Below are 26,624 nucleotides of genomic sequence, written 5' to 3' on the forward strand. Positions count from 1 at the left end.
TTCTGTTTGAAAAGGAACTGCATATTGGTATTGCAAATTGCTGAGTAATCAAACTGTTATTCTGCATTGTCTGGTAAAGCGTAACACAACATCTGTACTTTTATTACCAGTTAAAGGTTACAGTTATAGAGTAGGAAATTCAGTAACAAGCTAAATTTGACGCCAGGTAACTCTTTAAAAAAAAAAAAAAAAAAAGATGGCACATGCCTCAGGCCGTGCATCTTACAGAACAGAACACTGGACGACAGGATGGACATGAGCTGGCAATCAGTGCATGCAGCTGCAAGGGATGGTCCGAAGTTTCATCTGCCTCATGACCATTGTAAGGACAGAGACTGACACCCTAAAAAAGAACCCCCCCAACACATGGACCCTGACCCGGACTGAGCTGGGATGTCTGCCAGGTTTCACCCGCGGGTGTGACCAGGAACTGGTCCCATGGGAACCCGTGCAGGAACAATGGGACGTCACGGTGGACTGACTGTGCTCACTGCCAGACTGGTGTGTCCTGTACCTTTGCTGTACCTTTGCCATACCTGTCCAGATCTCCCCCACCTTTTGGCCAGCTGTGTGTTGCTCTGAAAAGACTGTAAGAAGCCCCCACAAGTTTGCCAAGACTCTGAGATCTCCCTGATGGAAGAAGACAGATCTATTGGCAGAGGACCACGAGGATTTCGTCTCTCCATTGCTAGCTATTTCCCCCCCCTTCTTTTTCTCTCTATCCTTTGTTTCTTTTTTCCTCTTCATCGCATACTGATGTTGTTGGCGCTCAATAAAAGTGCACTGCTGATGTGATCTATTTGAAGTCCCCTTGTGTGTCTTTTGCACTTTGAGATTAAAAACGAACCATCACGATCTTAGCCTGTGTTGGTTCGATCATGGCACAGCCCAGAAAGGCAGACGCGTCCCGGGCTGCAGGGGAGGGCGGATTCTGCCCCACCCAGGCGAGACCTCACCCTCAGAGCTGCCTCCAGGCCTGGGGGCTCAGCACAGGAAGGTTGTGGAGCTGCTGGAGTGAGGCCGGAGGAGGCCACCAAGTTGATGAGAGGGGTGGAGCAGCTCTGCTGTGAAGAAAGGCTGACAGAACTGAGGATTGTTCAGCCAGGAGAAGACAAGCTTCGGGGTGACCTAACTGTGGCCTTCCAGTACCTGAAGGGAACTTACAGGGAGGATGGGGCATGACTATATGGCAGAGCATGAAGTGATAGAGGACAAGTGGGAACGGGTTCAGATTGAAAGAGAGCAGGTTCTGATTAGCTATTAGGATATTCTTTACTATGAGGGTGGTGAGGCACTGTTACAGGTTGCCCAGAGAAGCTGTGGATGCCCCATCTCTGGAAATGTTCAAGAACAGGCTGGATGGGGCCTGGAGCAACCTGTTCTAGCTGAAGGGGTTGGAAGCGGATGCTCTTCAAGGTGCTTCCACCCCACAGCAGTCCCCGGCCCCCGGCGGTGACCGCCCGCCATGCCGGGCCCGCCGCACGCCGCCGGGCTGCGGCTGCCCGCAAAGCGCGGCGAGTGGGTGCGGCGCGCAGAGCGGACGGGAAGGAGGGCGGCTGTCCGCAAAGCCCGGCCCGGCCGTGAGCGGCGCGGAGCGGAAGGCCGTCCTTAAGATGGCTGTTGTGCGCGGAGCGCCGCCGCTGTAGCGCCGCGAGGAGCCGCCCGCCCCGCTCCGCCGCGCCCGCCATGGAGTGCCCGCACCTCGGCTCCAGCGTCTGCATCGCGCCCGACTCGGCCAAGTTCCCGCAGGGCTCGCCCTCCTCCTGGTGCTGCAGCGGTGAGTGCGGCCTGCGCTGCGTGGCCCTCTCGGCCCGAGGTGGCCCGGCCGTTCCTTTGTCCTCGCTGCCCGGCGGTGGGAGGGCGCCCCGCGGATGGGGGAGGGCGCGGGGGAGGGCAGCTGCCCCGGCCCCCACCCGCCAGGGCCGCCCCGCGGGACCCTCTGAGGGGGGCTGCACCTTCCAGCCGCCGCTGCGCCCGCGGGGGAGCCGCGTGTCGAGGCAGGAGCGGCGCCTGCTCTTCCACCCCGGGGCCCTGACCGGGGCTCCCGGCGCAACGCTGTCCGGCGTGGGGCGGGCAGCGGACTTTATCCCGGCGGGGCCAGCGCCCCCCGCCCCGGCGCCGCGGAGCTCTGCGGGACTGCGCTCCCCTCTCCTTTTGTCTGCCGGAGGAGTTGCGTGCTCGGCTCTGCCCCGGGACCGTGGCCGAGGGGAGAGCGGCTGCTGGCAATTGCAGGATCAGTGTGTTCTTCAAATCCGTCTGAGATTACTTTACTTTTTTTTTTAATACACATTTTTGGAAGGACTTTAGAGAGTGTAGTTTTAATAAGATTGTTGCGGCTGAAGGCGTCGTTTGGGACCCCCTTTCAGGCCAAGGAGCATCTGAGTGAAGGTGGTCCATGGGGGTTTGAGAGTCACGCGCACCTGCCTGTGAGTCACTAAGAGTACAGAGGTCGTCTTTTTTTAGTACTTTGCTCTTTAATTTAATAATGCAAATATCCTGTCGTCACTACTGTCCCTCGCATGATCTTGTTTGTTCAGGGGCATTCCCTTTAAACGTGCCGTGCGCCAGGTGTTTTAAATTTAGCTTTCCACACAGATAACCCCCGATGTTCGCTGTCGTTGTTTGTTTCCTGTAGTTGTGTTCAGTTGTGCTCCGTCCGAAGGCAAATACAGCCACATCAGTTTAAGGTCGGAAGTAGGCCCCGCTAAGAGTAGCAGCGGGACTCGTTCCTGTGGGCACTGGAGGGAAAGAGAGAAGGACTCCTTTGGGAATGACCGAGCAGGAAGCACTGAAGGGCTGGATGTATTTTAAGGTGTTCCTTTTTTTTTTTAAAGGAACGATGATTCTCCTTTGTCTGGTAGTGTCAGTGCCTTCGTGTGGGAAGGCTGCTGCTTGCTTAACTTCTTCCCTGATTGCAGTTTCCGGGAGCCAAGGTGTGGTAGTGTTACTGCTTCCTTTTGCAAAACCAGTTGTTTTTCTCTGTAATGCTTTTGATTTAGAGGGTGTACACTTTACAGTGGAGTCATGTGGAGAAATGATTAGAAGGAAAGGAGTACAGGAAAAATTGTTGTCCCTAATTTTTTTTTTTTTTTTAAACCCGCATAAATATTGACAAGAAGTTTAACTCTGTAAGTCCGTCTGCTATCTTCAGAATATCTAGGGTGAGCAGAGTTGACAACAAGGAGCATGTGGCAGTAGGGAACCACCCTTCAGAGAACTTAAAAACCAAAACTAAAAATATATGCTGAGGTATTAATATGACTTCCTAGTGTAAAGTAATAGCGACTTTATGGCTACTCTCTTATGCGTTCTGCTTCTCAACAAAGAAGTTTACAGTTAGAACAAATTTTTCTTTGTTGTTCAGAGGAGTTTCTCCCAAACCAGCACTTACAGAGAGAGCCAGCTGCTGGGCAATCACCTGAGTTATTTTACAGCACTGAGGCAGGAGGAGGGTGTGAGGACTCTTTGGGAACTGAATAATGACGGCACCATATCTAGGGGAGTTTTTTGTTTGTAATGGTTTTTAAGAAAATAAAGATAAGTCAGACAGTACTTGCATAGATAACTGTTGAAGTCTTAACCAGTGGCTAGAGAAAAAAGCTAGGTACATTTAATTTAAAACAGTCCAGTGAACAAACAGCAGGCTCTTGTTAATTTAAAGCAAATGAAATTATGGGTTTTTTAAAAGTAAATGCTGCATTTCTATTAGTATAGTACAGCTGTAGTGCCTCAGTTCTCACTTCCAGCTTGTAGTATGTGAGTATTGTTACAGTAACTCTCTAATAGTATGTAGAGTACTATCTTCTTCTTGTACTCATTTTGGTGACATTAATTATTTTAAAGATAGGTAATACTGATTTATGTCAAGTTGCAGTAGATACTATGTCTTATTTGCTGGGTTTGATGTAACTTTGTAATATAAAATTAAAGAGAAAATGCTGCATGTGAATTAATACCTTGTCAAAGTTTAATGCATTTCCTATTACTTCTGATGCTGTTTTCTAAGATTGTGTGGTTTTAGTTCTGTTTGGTGGTGGTAGTGTCCCAGTTGTAGAAAAATGAAAGACAGTTTTCTGCAGTCTGTAATTACAGGGCATCTCTCATCAAGTACATTGCCTTTGAATTAGAACTTGTCAGTCCTGTTCATAGTTGCTGCTGACCTTTCCAGAAAAGAATAGTGATCCAGGAAACTTTCTGGCAGCTACCTGATATGCCAGTGATAGCAAAATGTTGCAGAATGAGTTGGAGAGTGAGTTTTAGTTCAGACTGCCAGTGGCTATTTTTATCATTATCTGGTGTTCTAGAGGTTTGTGGAGCTGTAGCTGCCATGCTGAGTGATGTACACTGGTTAAGTATCTTTTCCTTGTCTCTCCACAAAAATTCTTCATTGCAACAATAACTTCACAAGGTAATACGGAGGCAGTTGTGAATATTGTTACATGATCTTGAATATTGCGTCACTGTGTAGTCTGGTGCTGATATTTGGAAGCCAGCCTTACTGAAGGTAATGAGTTGGTTAGAGGAGTGTGTGCATCAGCCTGAGCTGCTCCGTTATCCTAAATGAGTTTCCCTTGAAAGCTTCCTGCCAGAGTTGCTTTGGAGGTCTTGTGATGAAGGAAGATTCTTAAAAAAGCACTGAGAGGAAGCATTGACACCAAGGATGTGGTCCAAATATCAATGGATTTGCTCTCAGTTAATAAGTAATGCAGTATGTTCATTTTTAAGTGTCTCTACATCTTCTGTTATGTTCCTGTTAGGTAGTTTGGAAGTCAGAGAGTTTAAGGCCCCTCATTCAGAAAGTGGTGTGCTTGCTTTCCCGTGGGTGTTTAATCCAGTCAGGCCTGGTCTGTACAGTAAGCAGTGCAGAAAGCAGCATGTATTCGCTTTGAGAGGCTTCAAGATAATCAAAAGAAAGCGCAAAATGTTTGGTTGTTTTTGTTGGGGTTTTTTTTGTTTGTTTGTATTTTCCAGATCTATAGGGAGTTTGTTGTTGTAATTTGGCATTTAGAAGGAGATACATGTGTAAAGTAGAAATGGAAGAGAAACTGCAATGGCTTTTAATTAGTGCTGTTGTGAAATAATGTGGGCAGATATCTGCTAACTCCAATTGGAGTGCAGTCTTTCCACGCACTTTAATTTCTGAAACTTGTGCTGAAGTTGGAAGCAGAGTAGCTGGAGGCATTGGCAGTACTGTGTCACAGACTGACGCTGTTGCCTTAGTATGATGTGCCACACCTTCAGCACTGTTGTTGCAAATCATGTAATTATGAAAAGTACTCTGGAACAGCTCAGATGTGGTATTTCTCAACAGCTTTTCATAGAGTCATTAAACCACAGAGAGCCCTGCCTCACCTAACTGAGACTGAAATCTTCTAAGCACACCTGTGGAAGTCTGGAGAGGTTTTCCAACTTTTTTTGTGTGATTGAAGATTCATTAATTGTTCTCACTGGGCTCATTGGGTTTTCAGTGTAGAATTTGAAGTTCTGTCTTTAGAAGAACCACTGTGGACTGATCGGATTGCATCTGCTGAAGTAGAGATTCAGTGATTTTTGGTTTTTTAAAGGGGAATTGTGCTTGTGAAGGATGCATAAAACTTGCTTTTCATATCACTGTCAGTTGAGTACTTTTTCCCCCCTTAAATAACATAATTTTGTTATGTATTGAACAACAGTTCTGGCCATAGACTGGTGTTTCCTGCAAAAGCTGAATGTTTGTACCTGGCATCAGTGTTTTACATTCTTATTTCTGTTTTGTAAAAGTTGTAATTGCACCAGTGGTCAGAAACATACGTTGTGGGATTTGGAAATGACACAGGGAATATCAAAGACAGGAGAGGCAGCAGGCAGCATGAGCAAGCTGTTTGAGGCCTGGTGAGCAGTGATTATGGTGGAAATCCACATGCTGAGTTAATGACTTTTTTTGTTTGTGTTTAAGTTACTAAAATATTTGGTAATTCAGTTTGTTCAGAATAACCTCAGATATCCCTGAGTGCTTATTTAAATTTGAGATCAAATGTTTTCGGCTGAGTAGAACTTTCAAGAACATGACTGCAGTGGGTCACACTGTTTTTGATGGTTTTTTGTTTGCTGCTTTCCTGCCCGCCTCCCATCAGGTTTTGTTTTCTCAGTTAAATTAGTTGCACTGTTCTGCTTTCACTGAGGTAGATAACATCATTTTGCCACGCTGTCATTTTTGGCTTTTTACTGTTGCAGTCAGTGCCAAAACAAGTATAGTGTAAAAGCACAGGTACAGACTTTACCCTCTTGGTTTTCCTTTTTATCCCAGCTGCTTCTTAGTGTTGCTTCTCCATTTCTGTAAGTATTTGTGTCTCTGTCTGCTTTCCCGGTTTTATTACTAGAGGTCCTGATTTCTTTTGTCTTTTCATGATTACTGTAATATAGGAGGAGGGAAAACTTGCTCAGACTGGAGAGGGATAGGTAGTACCTTATTCCTAAGAAAACTTCAGTTCTCTGCATGTAAACTCAGGGTAAGATCATGGACAGTGTGTGGACCTAACGGTCTGTATTGTGTGTGTGAGGATTTTTTGTCACCCTACATCTGGAAAATTCATTTGGCCTGGAAATTGCCAGATTTATTCTGAAATTTAAATGACAAAATAAATGTATTTTTAAAAATGCCTCTTTTTATCCAGTTACTTTAATTTCAGAGTTGGGTACTCTTTCACCATTTCTCTGGGTCACTGCTATGGAGGACTGCTTGTTTGTAACTCAGTAGGTTGTTATATCTCCTTAGATTAATTCCTTGGCTGTTGTTTTAAGTTAGCTTCTTAGATTTGAGGTTTTTTTTAGACTCAGTCTTGTTTTCCTTAAAATTGGTTTGGTTTGTTTTCTTTTTTTCTGTTTGAATTGGTTACCGATGTGTGAACTGACCATGGGGTCAGCAACTACCCTGGCCTGTGAGATAGAGCACACTGCTTTGGAACCAGTTCTGTTATGCCCATTTATTGAGATAGGATAAAAGTCTTCATTTTGGTCTCATAAATTAGATGAAAATTTTCTTTTAATTGCAAAAAAAAGTGAATCTTTCTTTTCAGATGCTTAGTATCTTTAAAAAGTCAGTGAACTTAAATTGGTAGTGATTAATATTTTCTAGATTTTCTTTTCAAAATTTTGTTTATACTCTACTCAACAATCATAATCTATCACAAAATTTGAACATTACCTTGGGGAAGAGATGCTTCAGAGGAAAGACGTAGACATTTAATACAGTGCCTTTGAGAAACTAGATCTAATCTTAGTGATGATTTTGAAGATCAACTTTGAAGGGCAAATTTTACTACTGACTGCTCTGAGTATCCAGTGCTTTGAAATGACTGTTCAAAGTGTGGCACCTGAGGAGGCAGGATGAGACACTCATGTGTGCATGGCAGACTCTTGATGTACGTCAGATTAGGGCAGATCTCATTACTCCTGGTTTAAATGTAAGTAGGATGATTTTCACCTGCCTTTCCAAGCTCTTCAGGGTATGCAGGTGTGAAACAGTATCAGTGTGCTATGCTCTGTCTGATTGTGTCAAGGTGCTTAGGCTGGCACACTAAGACTAGTTTTTTTTTTTTTTTGTCACGTGTGTCTGGGGTTGACAGAGTGAAAGTTTCAGACCCAATGTTTGGAATCAAATTAAGCTTTGACCCATTTCTCATTTCATTTGTAGCAGTCACTTGATTTAGTAACCTATTTGTGCTTTGCTTTCTGTTTTAACTAATATTCCTTACCTAAATAAAAAGTTATTAAAGGCCATTAAGTAAAATATTCCATGAAGATTAGAAAGTGCAATTTAATAAAAAAAAAGATCTGAAAACTAGTTAAAGGTGTTCTGATTTATACTTCAGTATTGTTGGAGGAAACAGATTTTACTGTAGAGTGAATTGGAATTGCTCTGTGGTGCCCATGTTATGGGAGTACTGTAAGATTTTGTCCTTAAAAATGCTTTTCCTCGATTATAAGAGGATGTGTTAAATGGTATTTGACATGATGAGTACACTTGGAATTTAGCAATCTTATCTGGTATGTCAAAGCAATCCTCTGTACCCCCTTTGGAATATCTTGCATAATTTTGGATCTTGTAAACGTATTTTGAGATTCCTGTGGCAGATTTAATTACCAAGGTGAATCTAATCCAAATACCCCCAGGCAGCCTGGCAGAACAAGGTCGTGGTTCTGGAAGTTGGCCTGCCCCTGGTGGTGCAAGCAGACAGCTTTTTGCATGTGAAGCAAGGTAGATACTCCCAGGTTTGGGGATGAGGGTTGAAGGTCCTTACCAATATCAAACAGGGATATACTGATTTTTCTAGGTAATTCTTAAGTGTGAATATGAGCATCTGCTTGTCTGTGTCAAAATAGGTGTATTTTCTGAAAATAGCCTTGACCCCATTAATTTTTGGGGTGTTTTAGCCTGCAGTTCATATTTTTGATTTGGTAATTTTTCATCCACCATGCATTTCTTTCTCTCTCTCTTCTTTTTTTTTTTTTACTCTCACAGGGATAATGTGTCGTTGCTAGTATCAAGGAAGTAGGAATGTAATAGTGGCAACTACAGATTATTACTAGATTATACAAAAAAAGCAAGACGACTTCTTTCTGTCTTTCCCCTCTTTTTCCTCCTATTGCCAGTTTGAATATTTTGACCTGGTATTAATTGCTGACTGACTCAAAATGACATTACACTGTTGGCTTTGCTGTGTTTTTGTCTGGCTGCTGTCTGAAAATGAGCATTTATGTGTCTTGCTCTAACATAAAGATTGACTAACTTTATTTTTTTGTGGATTCTGCTACACTGAGGAACAGTATTTGTCTTTCTGTGCACTCAATTTCAAAAATTCACTTCAAAAATCTAAAAGCAATCCATTTTAAAATATGTATTTTTAAATTTGTATGCTAATCAGTTATCAAAATAGCCAAACAACAAAAAAATGTTTTTAGAGTGTAAAGGAGATATAGAGGCACTATTTTTTTTAATGCTTTTGGCCATGCCTGTTCATTAAGATCACACTGTCTCTGATGCTTTCTTTCTGTCTCTCATACTTTTCACTTTGCTTTCAGGCAGGATGTGATTTTTGTGGTATATGCAGGGAGATCAACTGCTGACACGTCTACGTTGTCCTGAAGTTTGGCTGGACATGTAGAAAGATGAAATTCTCAGAAGAAACGGCGGTGATGTAGCCTGGGAGCCGAACGCCTGTGTGTGACTGGCAGCGCAGATCCTTCCTGTCTGTCCCTGCCTTAGCCAGAGCAGCGGCGCAGCGAGCTCAGGGTGTCTCTAGCGCTGCTGGGAGGAGCGACCTGACTTTGGTTTGGCACCTCCTCCCCCCGGTTTGCTCAGCCACTTCCTGGGGACCTGTTTACACTGCTTAGAAGTTTTCCTGATCTCCCTGTCTGCTTTTCCATCGCTGCACTGAGAATACAGGCAAACAAAAACGCCTGCATTTTTGGAACATCCCCATTTCTCAGTGTGGAATTCTGATTGCATAATCAGAATACAGAACTTTAGCCAGTGTGGTTGAGTGTAGGGGAGGGGAATTCCAGGCAGATGAAGCTGATCGCGTTGTTCTCTGACATTCTTCAGCGTTAGGAATGTGTTGAGCACTTCAGTGACCTACTTATTCTGTGAAAAGCTGTACACCTATCCCTGGTTTATGTTCTCACTCAGGTGTTGTTTAGCGTATCTAAATTATGTATGGTTTTCCACTATAAATGGGAATGGTTTACTGTAGCCATCTGTGAAATTTCTTCTATGAGACTAAGCAATGCTTTTATTTAGCACGAGGAGGAGGAAACTACATGTACAGGTATGCATAAACACAAACCATCGCTAAATGATTTGTCTTCTTACTAGAAACCCGATCTTTCTGATTTTTGGCTGAAAGATAAAGACAGGGGAAGTAACTTGGGTTTTTTTTTCCATAGCTGCAAGTGAGGGTTGTTTGTTTCTTTCTTTAAACATTCTTTGGAGTTTTATTTGAATTCTCTTACATTTGAATGTGATTTGAGTCAGGCTAGGACTTGATACTGTTGAGACTTTTCTTCATTGTGAAAGAAGGCTTTAACATTTTTGTGTTTAGTAATGCTTACCAGGACACTTGCTTCCTTGTGAATTCTCTTGCTTCGATATAAATGTAATTGAAATTTCCTTAATCTTTTCTTAACTTTTACTTTAGTTATGTGTGTGTTGGCTCAATTTAAACCAAAGCATTTTAAATAGTATAATTGAAAACCTTTTTGCCCTCCTGTCTGATTTTGTTTTGGCTAGAATGCTCTTTTTCTAAAATATGAAGTAAATATGTCTTACAAATGAAAGTTATATAACATATTGTTAAATAATTTTTTTTGTCATGGTTAAGAGTTTAGAGCAAATTCAGTGAACATATGAACTTCTTTTAATGGGGTAGAGGGAAGGAGAGAAAGAAAAACCTTTTGAAATTAGGTTTGAAAACAAATGGGAGTATTCTTTAAAACCTGGATAGTAAAACCAGCTGGTTTCTAAGTGTAGAACATGTCTCTAGTTTTCAAAGAGTAATGTTCCTTTTCCCTGCATTCTTTGTTTAGAATGAGGCTTTCATCTGCTCAGAGGTTAAAAAAATACTCTTGCAACATTTACTTCCTTTTTCAGTCACCTGACTTTCATTACAGTTATTCACCTGGAATTGACTCACCTTCTTAAATGTGGAGCAGATGCTTTTCTCAAACATATATAGGCTTTAAACATTCCCCACCCAAACAAAAGACCCACAGTAAACAACCATGCACATTTAACTCTGTCTTTAACTTCTGAGGATCTATTCCTAGATTGTAAGATAGTGTTAGCACTTCTGCACTTATTGCACTTCTGGGTATGTTAAGGCCTGTCCTTTTCAGTACTTTTGATTTCTCCTGAATGTAGACATACAGTAGGTTCAGATAATAATAAAGCTTGTGTGTACTCTTGAAGGAACTGCCTTTTTAAATACACAAATGAATGTCAGAAGCTGGAAATCGGATCAGTTGTGTTGATGTGTGTGTACTTAGTAGTAAGGAACTTATATTGCCTGTTAGGGATTTTTACATGCTGCTGGTAAAATTACTGATACGCCTTGGAGGATACCTATATTCTTTAAAGCTTCTTTGTTTCTGGCAATAAAATGTTTTTTCAATGCCAAAGTGTCTGATTCTGCATATATCCACATACCCTGCAGTCTTGACTGATGTTCTGTGATGAGGAAGACTTGTAATTTTTGCCTTGAGATACCGTTTATGGTATATGCTGGTTTATTGATTGAGTTTGTGGGCCAAGAGGAAAGAGTGCACATGACTCTCAAACGTTCTGATGTGGTCCATTCATCTTGGTGGGAAATCCTTGGTTCCAGTCTCAGTTTCAGTAACTGAGTGTTTCACGTGATGGATTTTGAATGTAGAGTGCATGGATATTCTTGCTGTGAAGCCTGGAGCCTAGGTGAAAGTTGTAAACTGCTAGGCTGGGTGAAAGTTTCATTCTGTCTCTTGCTTTGTCTCACTGTTCCCCTGAAAAAGTCTTACTTGTGGGAAGGAATTGTCAGTCCTCCCTCAGCATTTGGAAGTTGCCTGTAAAAGAAGATCTTTCAAGGTTAGGAGATACATGCATTAAATTTGAGATGTTCACATCTTGAATGAACGGGGATTTTGTGGAGAAAACTCCTCCAGAGCTGGGAATTCCAGCAGTGGGCAGAACCTTTTTACAGGTCAAGCATGTAAGCCCAGAGGAGGGACCATATCCAATGCGTTTGTCTCCTTGATGTTTCTCATAGCTTAATAACTTGAGTGATTCCCTACTTAGAACACCAGCTTTCATGCACTACTCTCAGACACCTGATGCCTGTTGTATATTGCATATGGGAAGTTTTATGTGTTCAATTCAGAGCTGTTTTGGCAAATCACCTTACAAATTTTGCGTAGAGTGATGACTTTTGGAATGTCTTCCCCTTGGCTAGAGTTACAATTATTAAAATGACTAAGGTTTATGGGCTAGTAGGCTCAGTTCTGATCTGTGCTGGTAAAATTCTTCTGGTAAATGGTAAATTTCGGTAAATCTCTTGTTCTCATCTGTAAAATAGAAATGGGCTTTCTGAGAAATGCTCTGAATCCTATGACTGAAAATCTTTGCTTTTGAAATGCTTTTACTAAAGGGGTTTTTATAAATTTGGTTAAATACTGGTATAGAATTTAGTATTGTCACCAGGATTTTTGATGCAAACTTCTCCTACCTTTACTTCCAAACTCTTGAAAAAAGTAGGTTTCAGTCTGATTCCTTAGGCCTGATGTGTCATAGCAGAAGGGTCATGTTTTACAAAGAAGGGGTTTCTCATTTTGGTGTGTGGATTGTTGCTGTTTTTATCTTTGCAGTGGAGACTGCCCAGCCCTCTTTTGCTGCAATTGTCAGGTTAAGGAGCAAAATTGGAGTCCCACTACTAAATCATGATTAAACAGGACACTGAGAGATTTTTGAGGCAAAATTAAGATAAAGGTATGGGAATGGAAAAGTAGTCCATTTCTTGTCACAGTATTGTGGGTTTTTTGGATGGCACATGTGTGTCACATGGTAAAAGCATGCTGCACTTATGTGGCATAGGTATGTGTTTGTCACCAAATGCTCGTGTTTGTGGGATGATTTCCTCAGCACAGTGTCAGTGTACCACTGGCACCACAAGTATCTGTATATTGTTCCTTCTTCCTGAGTGGAGCAACAGTGGGGTTTTTTTATTCAGTTTAGCTTGTTTTGGTATAGCTGACCCACTGTGTGAACATGAAGTGAACTGACCAAAGGGCAGTTAATCTGGAGATGTTTCTGTGCAGGTCACTGTGTTACTGAGGTGTATAAATGGGCCAGTAAGATCGGAGTGCTGCTACAGCTCCTTTTGAGAGCTCAGCCTAGGCTGTCTGGTCAAGCCTGTGGAGACTATTTGGAATAGTTTAGTGACCCTGATCTTGTTTCTATTCAATGTGCTTTTAACAGAAGGACCAAAGTATTGCTTTTAATGTGCTGATGTTTGGTGACCTTTTCTTCAGTGTAGCAGTGAAGGGCTATTTTAAACCCTGGCTGTAAGCACAATTCTGTAGCAGCTCTGGCCTGGGGTCACTCCGCTGTGTCAGCTGCATGGCTGTGCTGCTGCCAGATCTCTGGCAGACTCTGCATCTTGCAGGTTTCTGAACTTGGCTGCTTTACAAAAACTGCTTCCTGTTTGTCTCTTCCTCTTCCTGCTGCTTTTATCTATTGCCAATTTCTCAGCTATGCAGTGTGCTGTTTAAACAAACCTATTCATTCCACAGGTCGGTTGTATGCTTTTACATAGCTGTAACTTTCCTTCAGTGACAGTCTGCGTCTTTGCTGTGTAAGAAATGCAGTGTTTGCCAGGAGCAGTCATGCTTCACACAAGTGCACTTGGAGTTAGTTTTCAATAATAAAAGAAAGTCAAGCACGAGAAGTACATATTTGCATGATCATGGGGCTAGGATGGGGTGGGGACCCTGTGGTTAGAACACCAAACTGATTAGCTGTATCTTGCTCATTCTACTTGGCATAACTCAGTGAACCTTATCTGAGTGATTTGCAGAAAGTGGAAGCTGCGTGGACGTCTCTGAGTGTTCTCAAGGTTATATATGAGTCTTTGCTCTCCTGGGGCTGAATTTACATTGCTCTTCATTTAGAGAGGGCTTTGCAGACTGTGTAACACATCAGTATTCAGTTTTTTTCTTAGAGAAATAATTCTGTAAAAGAATTCTTCCTGTTACATGATGAAAAATTCTGTTTCTAAGCTTCTCAATTAAGATGATTTTGGTGTAAGGTGGCAAATGGTCTCACATAAGATTATGGAATTGCAGCTTTGCTTTCCCTTTTTTTTTTGACACATTAGTGTCATCTTTGCCCGACCACTTGAATCTATTCTAAAAATACAGAACACTGAGGCAATTGGTAACTCCTTCAGTAGCCAAACTTCCATTCAAGCTGAGAAAGCAGCCAGTGTTCCTTGGTCTGTATATATCACTCAAATAAGGCAGATTTTTTTTTAATGCGGTTATAATGCTTGAACATAATTTAAATCCAAAATAAGGGATGCTAATGTAATGCTCCCCTCTGTTTTTTAAGTAGTGTTAAAAGAAAGGCCAACCCCCCAAATCCCAACTGGAAAACTGATTATGGAGCAAATATATCTGTACCTATACAAATAGGTTTCAAAGTCATTTCTCATGATATAGTGTAAGTGTCTGACCTGAAAATCCAGAACACTCAAGTCTGTTTTAGGGGTCAGCTTCCAGGGCTGTGTAATGTTCTTTGAATTGAAAAGGGATTTGCTGTGATCTCTCCCTCTCACTTCTGGTCTACTTTGAAGCTTACTGCATTCATGTCAGGACCCTATCTGAAAGGAATAATGTTCACTGTCTTTACACCTGAAGCCAAAGTGTCTGCCTCTAGTTTAGATTATAACTAGTTCTGGACAGTGACTGTGATTTGCTGTGCAATGTATGGATAGAGTCCTGAGTTATGCGGGAAATTTCCAGTTTAATTTAATTTATGAAGTAGCAAGATTGTAACTACTTCAGGATCTGAACTGAGGAATGCCTGGAGAGCCAGGCTTTAATGCACCTGCCTATCTGCCGAGCCAGCCTCAGAGAAATACAGAATGCAGTCTCCAGAAATGTGTTCAAAAATCAGTTTTGTAATTCTCTGAGAACAGAGCAATTGGAGGTCACAGATTTAACTCTGGATTCTGTGTTTAATCTTAGTGGGAGTCACTTCCATGTGATGTGAGTTCTTCGTGGGTGGAGATGTTTGTGGAGAAGATAAACTGCACATGTCTGATGTGATGCAATTGGAGCAAAGTTCTTCCTAAAAGTTAAAGTAAACTAATGAGCCATCTTTTCCTATTCCCTGACATGAAAGATGGAAAATTTAGGTGTATGCGAATTTTTTTTTTTTAATTTTTTTTTTATTGTGCAGATGTTGGACTTTTTTGTTGGCTTTGTGCAGAACATTTAAACCTGCAGAATGAGCACTCCATCAGAATAATTTAACACTTGACAAACAAGCAGTACAGGTATTTAAAGTGCCTGAATGTGAAATTGTAGTTGTCAGGTAGGGGTGGAAAGGAGGAGTAATGGTTTCTATCATAATGCTTTGATCTACTGGCTGAGAACCAGTTCCATGCATAGATGATAACATATGAAAGCAAATATGTTATTTCACAGTAAGAAATTTCTGCTAGGATTTTAATGTTAGGAAGACCTTTTCATGTTCCTGGCATGGAAAGTGTAGGGTAGTGCTTTCTTCACACAGCACTTAAACACAGATTAAGTGCATGAATGGTTTTGGCTTCTTTTTCTTTCCTTCTGGTTAATATTTTGCATTGCAGTTTGTAAATTCAAGCAAATAATATTGTATCAGGGTAGACCAGTGGTTCCTTTAGCCCATTTTTAATTGATAATGGCTGTTTAAGATCTTTCCTTTCTTTTCTGTTTACCAGTTGTAAATTTTGGATTTTTGGTAACATTTTGGTCAAAGTAGACAAACTTCTTCCACCTTCCTGAGTTGAAATGTAAACCAGCACCAGCTCTGAGTGCCCTCTATCTATTGCAAGATGACCATCACAACTGTGGGAATAAGCATCTTTAGAAACAGAAAAATTGAGTTTTGCAGAACCAGTGCCGAATAACTGAGACATGTAAGAAAATCTGTTTCTCAAGTAAAGTAGCAGAAAGAAGCAGTTCTGGAGTTTCGACTAAAGAGTTTGAAGAAGTTACTTCATAAAATATTTCTGGAGAATGTGCCTTTATCCCGCCCTCATAACACGGTCACATTCTCATTATAAACATGTTTTGGATTTAGCTTTTGAATTGAAATACAGCAGTTATTTGTAATAATTAATTCAAATGCAAGAAACATCTTGTATTGTTTAAAAAGCAGTGTAATCTTTTTTCCCTGCCCGATTTAAATCAAAAAGGTAATATTTGGTAGTGGAATAATAATACATTAGCTGTTCTTAATAGCTAAGCTTGTCAGTTTTCTGCTGAATCAAAATTGACCCCTTCCTTTTTAATGAACGTTTCATTTGATAAAGAAACTACTTTTCTTAGCTTGGTTTTCTCTGATAGTCTTGGATCTTAACAGTTTGCTATGTACTATGGTTCGTAGCTTGGGGAACTGTATTTCGAGTTTTGCTCAAAAGTCCTGAATTAGCCTGCTCAGAGGATCCTACCCTGGAGCAGCTTCTGTGCTGCTTCAGTTCCTGTTTTAAGGTGTGACTCCAGAAGGGGAGGGCTTTTCTCAAGCTTTCCCACAATAAATAACAATGTAAGTAATTTACATGTACAACCAGGGTCAGTTCTCTTCTCTTTGTCTTTCTACCCCCTGGCCTCACCGACCCTCATGTTCCCAATGCCTTTTCTTACCTCTGTGACTCTCTTTACTGGCTGCTCCAAGCAGCAGAAATTCATGGTGTGTAAAATTTATTGGTCTGATATCATACCCTTTTGTATTTTGGGGATAATCAAAGTTGTATTTTATGTTTTTTCTGTCCTCGTAGCAGCACATTTAGCATTTCATTTTAATTTTCTCATCATATTAGTTGGGTATTTGAAAGTGTAATATTATTTTTGTAAATTCTGTGGCAATGGATAGTTGTTAACAATTTTATTTCATTCAAATCTAAGTGTTGTATTTCATAGCATCCCTCTTAGTGACCTCCTGGGTTGGAATTAGAGTTGGAGCATCCCATTTCTATGGCTCTTCCCTGGGATGGTGTTTCATCTTTTTTTAGTGTCTGCTGTTTTTTTTTCCTTTTGTTTAAGCCCTTTAGCTTAAACAACCATGTTTTAAATTTTCTAGACTTAAAATGTGACAGCCAAAAACTCAGATAACATCTTCTGATGTCCTGAGTAGATTGTGAAGCACAGCACTGGTCTTACATTTTAACCTCTCAACTGCTTGTTTGGACTGGGGGTGAAGTCATAATGGATAAATTCTTTATGAGCACTGCAGTGTAGGAATACATATTGTATAAATGGTGTATATTATCATGCATTGCATAGTAATTTATTCTGTGTGCTTTTTATCAGATTGCCAGGCTTTCTTGCAATACCTTCTTTTAAATTGTTATTTTTAGAACAAATTTTATGAAACAGAAGTGCCAGTGGCTTTTTATCCTGTGTTCACTGGACTGTTATTAAAAACCAAAGCAAAAAATTGGAAGGTTTACCAGTGTTTTTGTCCTTCTGATATTTTTGTATTGTATTTCAAAATCAAGTAGACTTCATTAATTTGACACTTTTTTTTAAAAATCTTTTCTAGTGTGCCGGTCAAATAAAAGTCCCTGGGTCTGTCTGACGTGTTCAAGTGTCCATTGTGGAAGGTGGGTACAGTGTTAGTGTACAAAGCTTTTAATCAGATTTTTATCTTTCTTTTTTGTTGCTCAACTCTGAGGCAGTTCATTCAAAATTTCCTTGAAATGAACCTTTCATGGTCTCATTTAACATTGTATGTTTATGCCTAACATGGTTCTTTACTACTTTATGAGAGTCCAGAGATTATATTCAAAGATATGGGGGATTTATTTAATTAAATTTTTAAAGCAAAGTGGACAGTAAATGTGATTGCTCAGTTCAAAAAGTGTGTGGAGAACTGATAATTGAGTAGGTTATTGTAAAGTTCCATTCTGTGGAGTATGTTTCTTTTGTGATAAGATAAGATAAGCAGTGTAGTTTTGGACTTAAAGCCATAGCATGTAAGAAATAGATGCCATCAGAATTCCTTCACGCTTCACTTTGATGTGTGTATTAGTTGAAGTACACCAAGTAAATTGTAGAGAAATTATACAGTCAATGCTGTTATTTGTATTTCAGGATAATTGTAGAAAATGTAATGCTACATAAATGTTTGAGATGCACATATTAGTTATGTGCATATACACGTAACTACATTCACAGTTAGTGTTGACATTTAGACAGTATCTGAGATGTGAACGTGTTTTCATCTGTTGAGTAGCATCTGTGCTGGTGTGCTTTTATTCTGGGAAAGCTCACTAAACTTAGTGACTTAGTCTTTTAGAATGGATTGAATGAACTCCAGGTTTTGTTTGTTTGATCTGGGTAGCACTAAGTGCCACAGTTTTAATGATGTCTTAAGAGTTTTTAACATCGACCCTTTTCCTCTCTATTTATTCAATAAATTTATACTTGGTGAGAACTAAGAGAGGGGGAGATACTTCATGGTATGCAATGGTGTGCAATAAATAATTGGATTATTTTAATTGTTACTAATCTTAAAAAAATTACTACTGTCTACAAATGGCCTTTCTTATGTGCAGTTGGTAGACATTGGGTCAGTTATTTATGCAATTTGTTTTGTCTTTTCCAAACTGCTCCCATCCTTAGAATGGAAAATAATTGAATGAGAAAATAAAATATACCTTAGGGCTCTTTCATTTATAATGACACTTTTTTTTTTTGATTAAAGGTGCTTAATTTCCTATATCTCAAACTTTGAGCATGAAAATGCTCATTGTGTCAGCAAAAGAGCTGCGGGATTTTGGATTTCTTGTTCCCTTTTGTAACCACAAGCTCCAGAATCCTTCAAGTTTGTGAACAGGACTGTAACATTCAATCATGCTGCAGAGTGGGAAAGCTGAAAATGGGGGTCAGCACTCTGTTAAACGGATCCCAAATACAAGTGCTGGGGGAAAAAGGTAGAGCTCTGAGAAAAAGCAGTACAGAAAACTAACTGCACTACAGATATGGAAAAAGGGAGTTTAGGATTTTCTCAGTGGTGGAAGTGCATTAGTCTATTAGGAGCACAGATGCTGGTCAAGGACATCCTGGAGGGGCTAATTTGGACCACAGGAGAGAACAAAGGAGGAAAACGCTGGAAAATTTAGCCAGTGTTTTCATACGAGTTAATTGTCTTTTTTAATGCTGGTGTAAATATTGGGTGTCTTTTTTATTTCTATTTTTTTAAATGAATGTTTATTAGCTGTTTAGAAATATAAACTTCTTTCTTTTTCATTTATTTTAGATATGTGAATGGCCATGCAAAAAAGCATTATGAAGATGCACAGATTCCTGTGACCAATCATAAGAAAACAGAAAAACAGGATAAAGTTCAGCATACTGTGTGTATGGATTGCAGTAGTTACAGTACATACTGGTAAGGGTTTAAACACTGTAATTTGACAACTTTTTATATACTAGAAGGTGGAAACATCAGAGTCTTGTGCAGCATTATATTAAACACATTTCTGAGCATTTCATCTTTGGATTTCCAGAACCTGTCTTTTTGGAACACTGCTTTTCCATTTGTATTGTAGCACTGGCTGTAACTAAACTCTCACATGTCAAATGTCTTAAATAGAAGAAACTTTTTTTGAAATAAGTGCGATGGGGTTTGGAGTTGCTTCTGCGTGCTTTGGGGTATGTGGAGACCCAAACCTTAATTGCAAAAGCTGTTTGGTTGTTTTTACTCCTTCCATCAAGCTGGTGAGCTTTTCACATATCCTTTATTTGTCAGGATTCAGAAAGTAAACTGCTACACTGTAGTTCCTGCCGAAGAGATCTGAACTCGAGTTTGTTTTTGTGCGTACCTTCTGTGAGTCTGGGAAAGTAACAAATCCTGTTGGGAAGCAGCCTCAAGGCTTTGGCAAGAGTAAGGAAAAAAATCAGAAATGTTTGTTTAAACAGCTCAATGGCCTGGACTGATTCTATGGTGTTCTTGCAGTGTGATCAGGGCTGTTTAAGGAAACTTAATATACATGTTGCTAATGTTGGATTCCCCACTGTCCTTTTTCCCCCAAGGGCAAAGGCTGAGAGTCAATGGCAAGCACTGCTTTTTGCCTCAGCACCCTCCATCGTCTTCCCCCTTAAGCAAACCTGTTGACAGGTGCTTCCCCATTTGCAGCTGCTCCATGGTTTCCCATGTGTGTTGTTACTTGTGCACTGTGCCATATTTAGCAGTGTAAATTTCAGGGAAATCCCTGTTACGCTCTTGTAAAATTACTGTATATGTCGCTCCTTTCCCTAATGGGTGTTTTGTTCAAATACTTGGGTGTCTTTTGGGTAGCTCATTAGGGAAAAATCTGTTTGATGAAGTTTGGGTATCCAGTTTTATGAGGAATGCTTCTGTAACAGATATTTTTATCCTCTGCTAGTAAAACCCCAGTTATGTGATTTCTCCTGAAGAAATGTTGTTTGAAGCAACTCAAAAACTGCTCAGATGATGCAAGCATCACTTAATTGCTGTAGGCAATTAAGCATAGAAAAAAGGTTTGAGTAGCTTTGTGATGTAGGGGAATTTTGCTTTTATTTGCATTTTATTTTAATGACCAGTATTTTTATCTGCTCCTATGTGAATACATGTGAAAACAATCACGTTTTCTAAGGGATACATATGCACAAGTTATCAGCATTGCAACAGCTGTGGGAAGCTAGTTTCACTTTCCCAATTAATCCTGGTAGCAGCTGAGTTCTGTGTTGTGGCTTTTTGTTTTGTTTGAATTATACCCTGTCTTCCAGTCATTCTGAAGGTAATAATCTGCAGAGGAATTTTAGCAGGGTATTTGAAGTCTTTGATTATATCTCCATTGTGACAAATAGTGTTTCCAGCTTGATGAGTTCCAGCAGCAAGTCTGAGCACCCTGCTGACCTTACCCCAAACCCAGGTGTGGGCATTGCAAAATCCCAGCAGCCAGACTGGGGCTGTGGGATCTGTTACTGACCATAGCTGTGCTGGGGAGGGCAGGTAGACCTGCAGCTGGGGAGCTGCGTCTTGTTGGGAGCACAGAAGGGAAACAGTTCAGCATGTGATGTCTTTTTTGCTGTAGTCGAGGGCTGAGTCATCTAAGGATGAACTGGAACTAATTGTAGCCAGCTTTGGCTTGGGAAGTTCCTGCTGTGGGTAATTCACCAGCAAGTTATAACTCCTGTGCTAATGTGAAGATGAACAAGTTTCAGAAGCAGTTTATCTTTGCTTTCATTTGGGATATTTCAGGTTTTCCCCACATGATAATCAGGGAAAGATACTTAAATTTGTTGCTCTACCCAACTGAAACAAGCACAGAAGTTTAAAGATGAAGCAGAAGGCACCCAGATCAAGTTTTCCCTCTTTGAACAGTACTGTGAAGGCTGCTGTCAAATTGTGCTGCCAGTTAAAGCAAATAGTCGGGTAAATTTGAGACATAATTAACTATTGTGGAGAGTGAATAGGCTTTCAATAGCTTTGAAAAGGCCATTTGTGAGCTGCAATGGAGACATGAATCCAGTAGGCAGTGCTAAGTTTATGCCATGGTGGTTCTTTAAAGTGAGCTTTTATGTAAAGATGAATATTTTATGCTACTGGTGTGGGCTGCCTCAGTAATTCGAAAGTCAATAAAATACCATCCTAAGACTTAATTGAATTTTACTTATACTGTAAAAATAATGCAGATATTTTGATGCAGTGCTGGCTTTTATATTTTTATTTGCAATTCTTGTTTACTGCGCAAAGTTGAGTAGGTTATCCTTATTCCATATTTGTCCCATGGATCCCGATTTACTGTGTTCCTTGGCTTGCCTGACAGTAGCAGTGAAGAGGCCTGTATGGGTTTTCTAAGAAGGCAGTATTTGATAATTTGCTGTCCTTTGGCTGTGCCATAAGTGTCATGCAGTTTTTCCAGAGGGTCTTGTTGTTTGCTTTACTCAGTCCTCCTATTCAAGTGCTCAGTCTTACCAGTGGAAAAGTTGAGAGATTTTCTTAATATTTGTTATGAGAGTACAACTCTCTTCTTGATTCTTTGGTCACTTTTGAGACAATAGATGCAATACTAAACCTCAGACTAAATTATGTTTGAGATCTTAACTGCTGAGAAAAAGAGAGTCCTGAATCACACTTTTAGGAGGTAATCAGCCTTTAAGTTAGTTCTAAAGTACTACACACAAAGAGTTTGCAAGGAGTACAGATCTTTTTTGTCTTCCAACTTTCATAGGGTGTGTTTTCATTCTGTGTTAGTTTTTTGTGCACAAGAAGTAAAATGGTAAGTGTAAGAACCCTGCTTTCCTGAAAGAGGACTCTTATAAATAGGTTTTCTCTCTGCTAGTACACAGATAGTTGGCACGGAAGAAGGAAGGCTCCCCTGTTTATATATTTGTATAATATGTTTCCTGTGTTCATTTAATCCCGGACACAGTTTGCAGATCAGATTTCTCACCCATTACCCTCCCTGTTACCCCTTAAAGGGGCACAGTTGTGTCAGAGGTGTGTGTGTTTTCCTGGCTGGTGTAAAAATAACCAAGTGTCAAGGGAAAATTCTTTTTTAGTCTCTGTGAACATGGCTCTCTTTAAAAACCAAACCAGACTTACCGTGCTTGTGCCATGAGCATTGGAAAATGAGATTGCTTAGTAGTATTATTTTGCATTCTACAGTCACTGAAAATAAGAAGAGTAAAAAGCCTTTTAGCCAGACAGTAAAACTTGAACTCTGTTTACTCATATAAGGTGTTGGCAGAACTAAGGAAACCTGGGTTTTCTTAATTTTTCCTATCCTTCAGATTGTTCAAATCTAGTCAGGGCTTTTAAACACAGCAGGAAGTTCTGTCCCTCCTAAGCACTGTAACAGCACTAAGTGCTCATGTTCCCAGAGCAGTGCATACATTCACTGACTCAGTGCCATTTTAGAAGCAAATGAGGCCAGGCCTTGGAGGTAGCAGAGGTACTAAAAATAGAGTGTATAGAGAAAAATACTGTGCTAAGCCATATAAGGGACCCTCTGCAAGGTACAGAATTTGTTCTGTGTTGTTGCTGTTCAAGCATACTGTAGAGCTGCTGTGTCCAAAAAAGGTGTTTGTTAGTTTGCTACCATCCTGAGGATCACAAATTAAGCAGCTGTTTAGAATGCCTGCTTCACATAACTTTTCAGCAGTTTACCCTTAAGGTGTGTGAGCTTAGCAAATTTAAGTTACTAAAACATGAACTACTTCTGAATCTGTTTACTTTGTTTATTCAAAATAGATTGGAGGTAATGCTGTTATTTCTAATAGTAGTGCTGAATCCTCAGTGTTGCAAGAGAGGTGGTTTAAAAAACCTACCTGTTAAAAAGAGAAATAGAGGTTTGTCTTGATTCTAAGTGAAACTTACAATTACTTTTCCAGTATTGGAAGGACCCTGACATTTAATGATGTATTTAGTTTTAGTCTTCCCTCTTGGGGCAAGTGCTAAACTGGTATGTGAAAATAAGGTTAATGTGATCTTCAGGGCATGGGAGCAATGAAATCATTTTTCAGCAATAAGTTCTCATAGAGGCTTTCAGTGAGCTTGTATCTGCTTCCATCCCCTGCCTTCTCAACAGCAGCTGCTCCAGCATTAGTAGCAGTGTGACTGTGCAGCTCCCTGCTCAGGAGTCCTTCGCTGTGTGTTCAGCTGGCTCTGAGCATTCGCTTGGGAGCTGGGTGTCCTGTGGGAGTGCCAAATGCAGGAGCACCTCATTAAGTCTTTGTAGGTGGCTGAAAAAGCTGACAAGGACTACCTGAGACCTATGACTGAATAATAAACACCTTATTACAGACTTCTTCCCCCTCCCATACTAGGTTGGTCTGTGGCCATCTTTAAAAATGTAAAAAAAGAAAACACAAAAAAACAACCTGGTAATCTTACTAATTTCTAGATCTTGTGTAAGTACCCATAACTGCTGCGTACATTGTTTGGATGTCATGAGAGTCATGTTAATTTAATTTTTCTTCTTAGAGTTAAAAATCAGAGGTCCTGAACACACTGATCTTAGGGACTCCATTCAGTGGCAAGGACCTCTACTTCTTCAAGTGTGCAGCCTTTTCAAGAATGTAGTGTTTGAAGTAACACTGGCAGTACTGCAGATTTATGCAACAAAGAGTGTTGTGAGTTCCAGTCGTGCCTGAAGTCAGTAGCTTCATTAAACTAGGAAGCAAATGTGGATCTGCTCCAGCAGAGGAATAGCCTGAGGTGATGATCTATTTTGCATTTGAGTCACTCTTGAGCCAAAGGGAAAGGAGAGACGTAGCTACAGTGCTGATACTAAACATATCCAAACCTAGTTTTCCTCACAGGGCATGTTCACTTGCTTGCCAAAACTTGAAGCTGTAATTTGACGCTTCACAGTATGTACAGAAACTGATGAGTGATGGAATGGTATTTGTGGTTAAGCACGAGGTGCAAGTTGCCACAGACTTCTGGCCTGACTTTGGAAAACTCAAGTGATTTGTTAGTCAGTCTTCCCTGGTGTTTTTTCAGTAGCACAGACTTTTATGTTTTATATGTATTTGTTGAATCCTTCAGGTTTCCGTGATAACTTTACAGTGTTAAAATAGATTAAAAATTAATGAAAGCTTTGTGTCCTGTTTATCAGGGGTCAGTTGGTCTTTTGTGATCAATCTGTGGATAGACTACTGAGTCTGGTTTTGGTTACACTGTTTCAGTTTTTGTTGAACTGGAATTCTGCCTTGGGCCAGGCAGTACATCATGCTTTTGATTTCTAATGAAGAACTGAACTAGAAGAAAACCTGTGTAATAAGATGGTTCCTGTACCCTCTTCTGCTAGAGGGGGGTTCTTGGAGGGAACCAAGCTCAGTGTGAGGTGTTGTGCTCCCCAGTTCTCATAATTTTTCACTGGATCCCTTTGGTGCTTCCCAACATAAAGGCTTGTGTGGTTTGATCTGCTTCACTGAGGTGCTTTGCATATTCTGAAAAATGTTTTTTCTTGCAGTTACCGCTGTGATGATTTTGTAGTCAATGATACCAAGCTGGGCCTGGTACAGAAGGTCAGAGAGCACCTACAGAACTTGGAAAAGTAAGTAGTTTGTTTGCATCCAGACTGCCTTGGGCAGACTTATAATAGTGCATCATTTAAGTGGTATTTGTTTCATATGTGTATATGTATCTAATTACATGTGTCTTAATCCTTCTATGTGTCTGACACTGTGTTTACCTTTTCATCACTGAGAAGCAGAGGTGCAGAACAAGTGGATTTGATTGATCGTGATCATATGTATCTTGTTTCTTATACAATGAATCCTGCAGGAGCAGCATATGATGATGCAGGAATTTCTACCTAAACAATAATTCCTGTCTTTCTCCATGTAAATGAGAGAGATTTTTCAGAATGAAACAAATAAGTGTTGTCAGAGCTTTGTCAAAAAAACCAAGCTTTTTTATCAGAGAGATTCAAGAAGGGCAGGTGGAAATAGTCTTCATATTAATTGTACAGTTTGATTTGCTAGCAAAAAAATTAAGAAGTCTTATGAACTTGGAACTGCACAGAAGAGACATTTTTTCCTTTGCCTCTGTCTGGTACTGTTCGACTGGAAAGCAGATAATCTGATCTGTGTGATGTATGCACTGTAGCCAGTCCTAGAGAGCAAAGAATGCTTTCACAGTTGGCCTGAAAATCTTACCAAATGCCAAGTGGAAATATGTGTGCATCCAGTGCTTCCAAATACATCAGAATGTCCCTGAGTTCACACAGGACTCCTGCTAAAGAAATTGCTGTGATGTGAGGAAAGGTCTAGATCCTCCCTGAGTTGTGTATCGATTACTTGGCAGGCTATATTAATATTTTTGTTATTTTTCCATCCTCTTTTGATGGCCTTGTCAGGTAGATAATGAGATGTAAAGGTGTTTAAACATAGTGAGAAGTGAATTGGAAACATCTGAGCGATCTAACTTCTTGGGAGGTAAAAGATACAGTGCAGGCATCCATTCTGTATAATGGTGGCTTTTGAACGCTTGGAGGGCTTTTTAATAAAAAAGAAAGAAGGAAAAAACCTACCCACCAAACCATGAAATAAGCTATGATTTCATGATCAAGTTAGAGAGAAATCATCAACTGGTTTAATTGAGGGGCCATTAATTTCCATTGGTGTGCAAAAGACTAAGCGATTCTTTTTGCAACTTAGTATTACACAAATGTTACAATTTCATGTATTTTTATTTAAGTAAGAGAAGTCAGCTATAATACATATTCTTGATTTTTGGTAACTTAACTTTGTCCTGATTTTTTTGAAGTTGTATTCTTAAAGGCTTAGACGATTCTCCTGACAGAAGTATTTAATGTCTTTGACATAAAAAAAAGCATGAGTATTTTAGATGACAAGGAGCTACTAATAAGGCCAGTGTTGAGGGCACACATCCCTGGACAGAACATCCTGCATTAACTCCCTGGTGGGCTCTGGGGCTCTACCCTGAGGGAGATGCAGCCAATTCCAGCCTGCAGCAATGGGGAGCCTTTTTGCTGTCAGTGACAACTGGTGACAGATGGAATCACTCTGCTAAATATGAGTTGATTTTCTCTGGTCCATTCCACACAATATGTTGTTTTTGTGGTAAATAATTGCTTTTACTTGCTTTCTAACAGTTCAGCCTTTACATCAGACAGACATAGGAAAAGAAAACTATTGGAAAATTCATCTCTGAACAGCAAATTATTGAAAGTAAATGTAAGTACAACAGATCTGGTACAGTGAGTTTAAAGGGGTTTTGTAAATCTCCTGAGGTTTATAGTTGGCCTAGATCAAATTCTGCTTGGTGAGCTTTAGCATCATCTGACCATAGACCTAAAAATGGATGGCTGATATTCTGCTACATTTCTGTTGATGTAGACTGAGCTTTCCTG

The 26,624-nt window shown here is 40.3% G+C and overlaps 1 protein-coding gene across 3 annotated transcripts in view; it reads left to right on the forward strand.

Annotated features, from left to right (window-relative positions):
- Positions 1 to 26,624, forward strand: part of USP3 (ubiquitin specific peptidase 3) — a 42,716-nt gene continuing 16,092 nt past the window's right edge. The window contains exons 1-5 of one of the 3 annotated variants that reach the window (XM_063412168.1): positions 1 to 1,123; positions 17,312 to 17,372; positions 19,031 to 19,162; positions 24,720 to 24,803; positions 26,367 to 26,448. In XM_063412168.1, coding sequence (XP_063268238.1) covers positions 1,042 to 1,123; positions 17,312 to 17,372; positions 19,031 to 19,162; positions 24,720 to 24,803; positions 26,367 to 26,448 — 441 coding nt within the window. In that variant the 5' untranslated portion in view covers positions 1 to 1,041. Of the gene's footprint in view, positions 1,124 to 1,164; positions 1,778 to 1,844; positions 2,427 to 17,311; positions 17,373 to 19,030; positions 19,163 to 24,719; positions 24,804 to 26,366; positions 26,449 to 26,624 lie in introns of those variants that run through there. The other 2 variants (XM_063412167.1, XM_063412169.1) reach the window with 2 other exon arrangements.

Source organism: Prinia subflava, chromosome 15, assembly GCF_021018805.1.
Source record: "Prinia subflava isolate CZ2003 ecotype Zambia chromosome 15, Cam_Psub_1.2, whole genome shotgun sequence".
Classification (NCBI taxonomy): domain Eukaryota; kingdom Metazoa; phylum Chordata; class Aves; order Passeriformes; family Cisticolidae; genus Prinia; species Prinia subflava.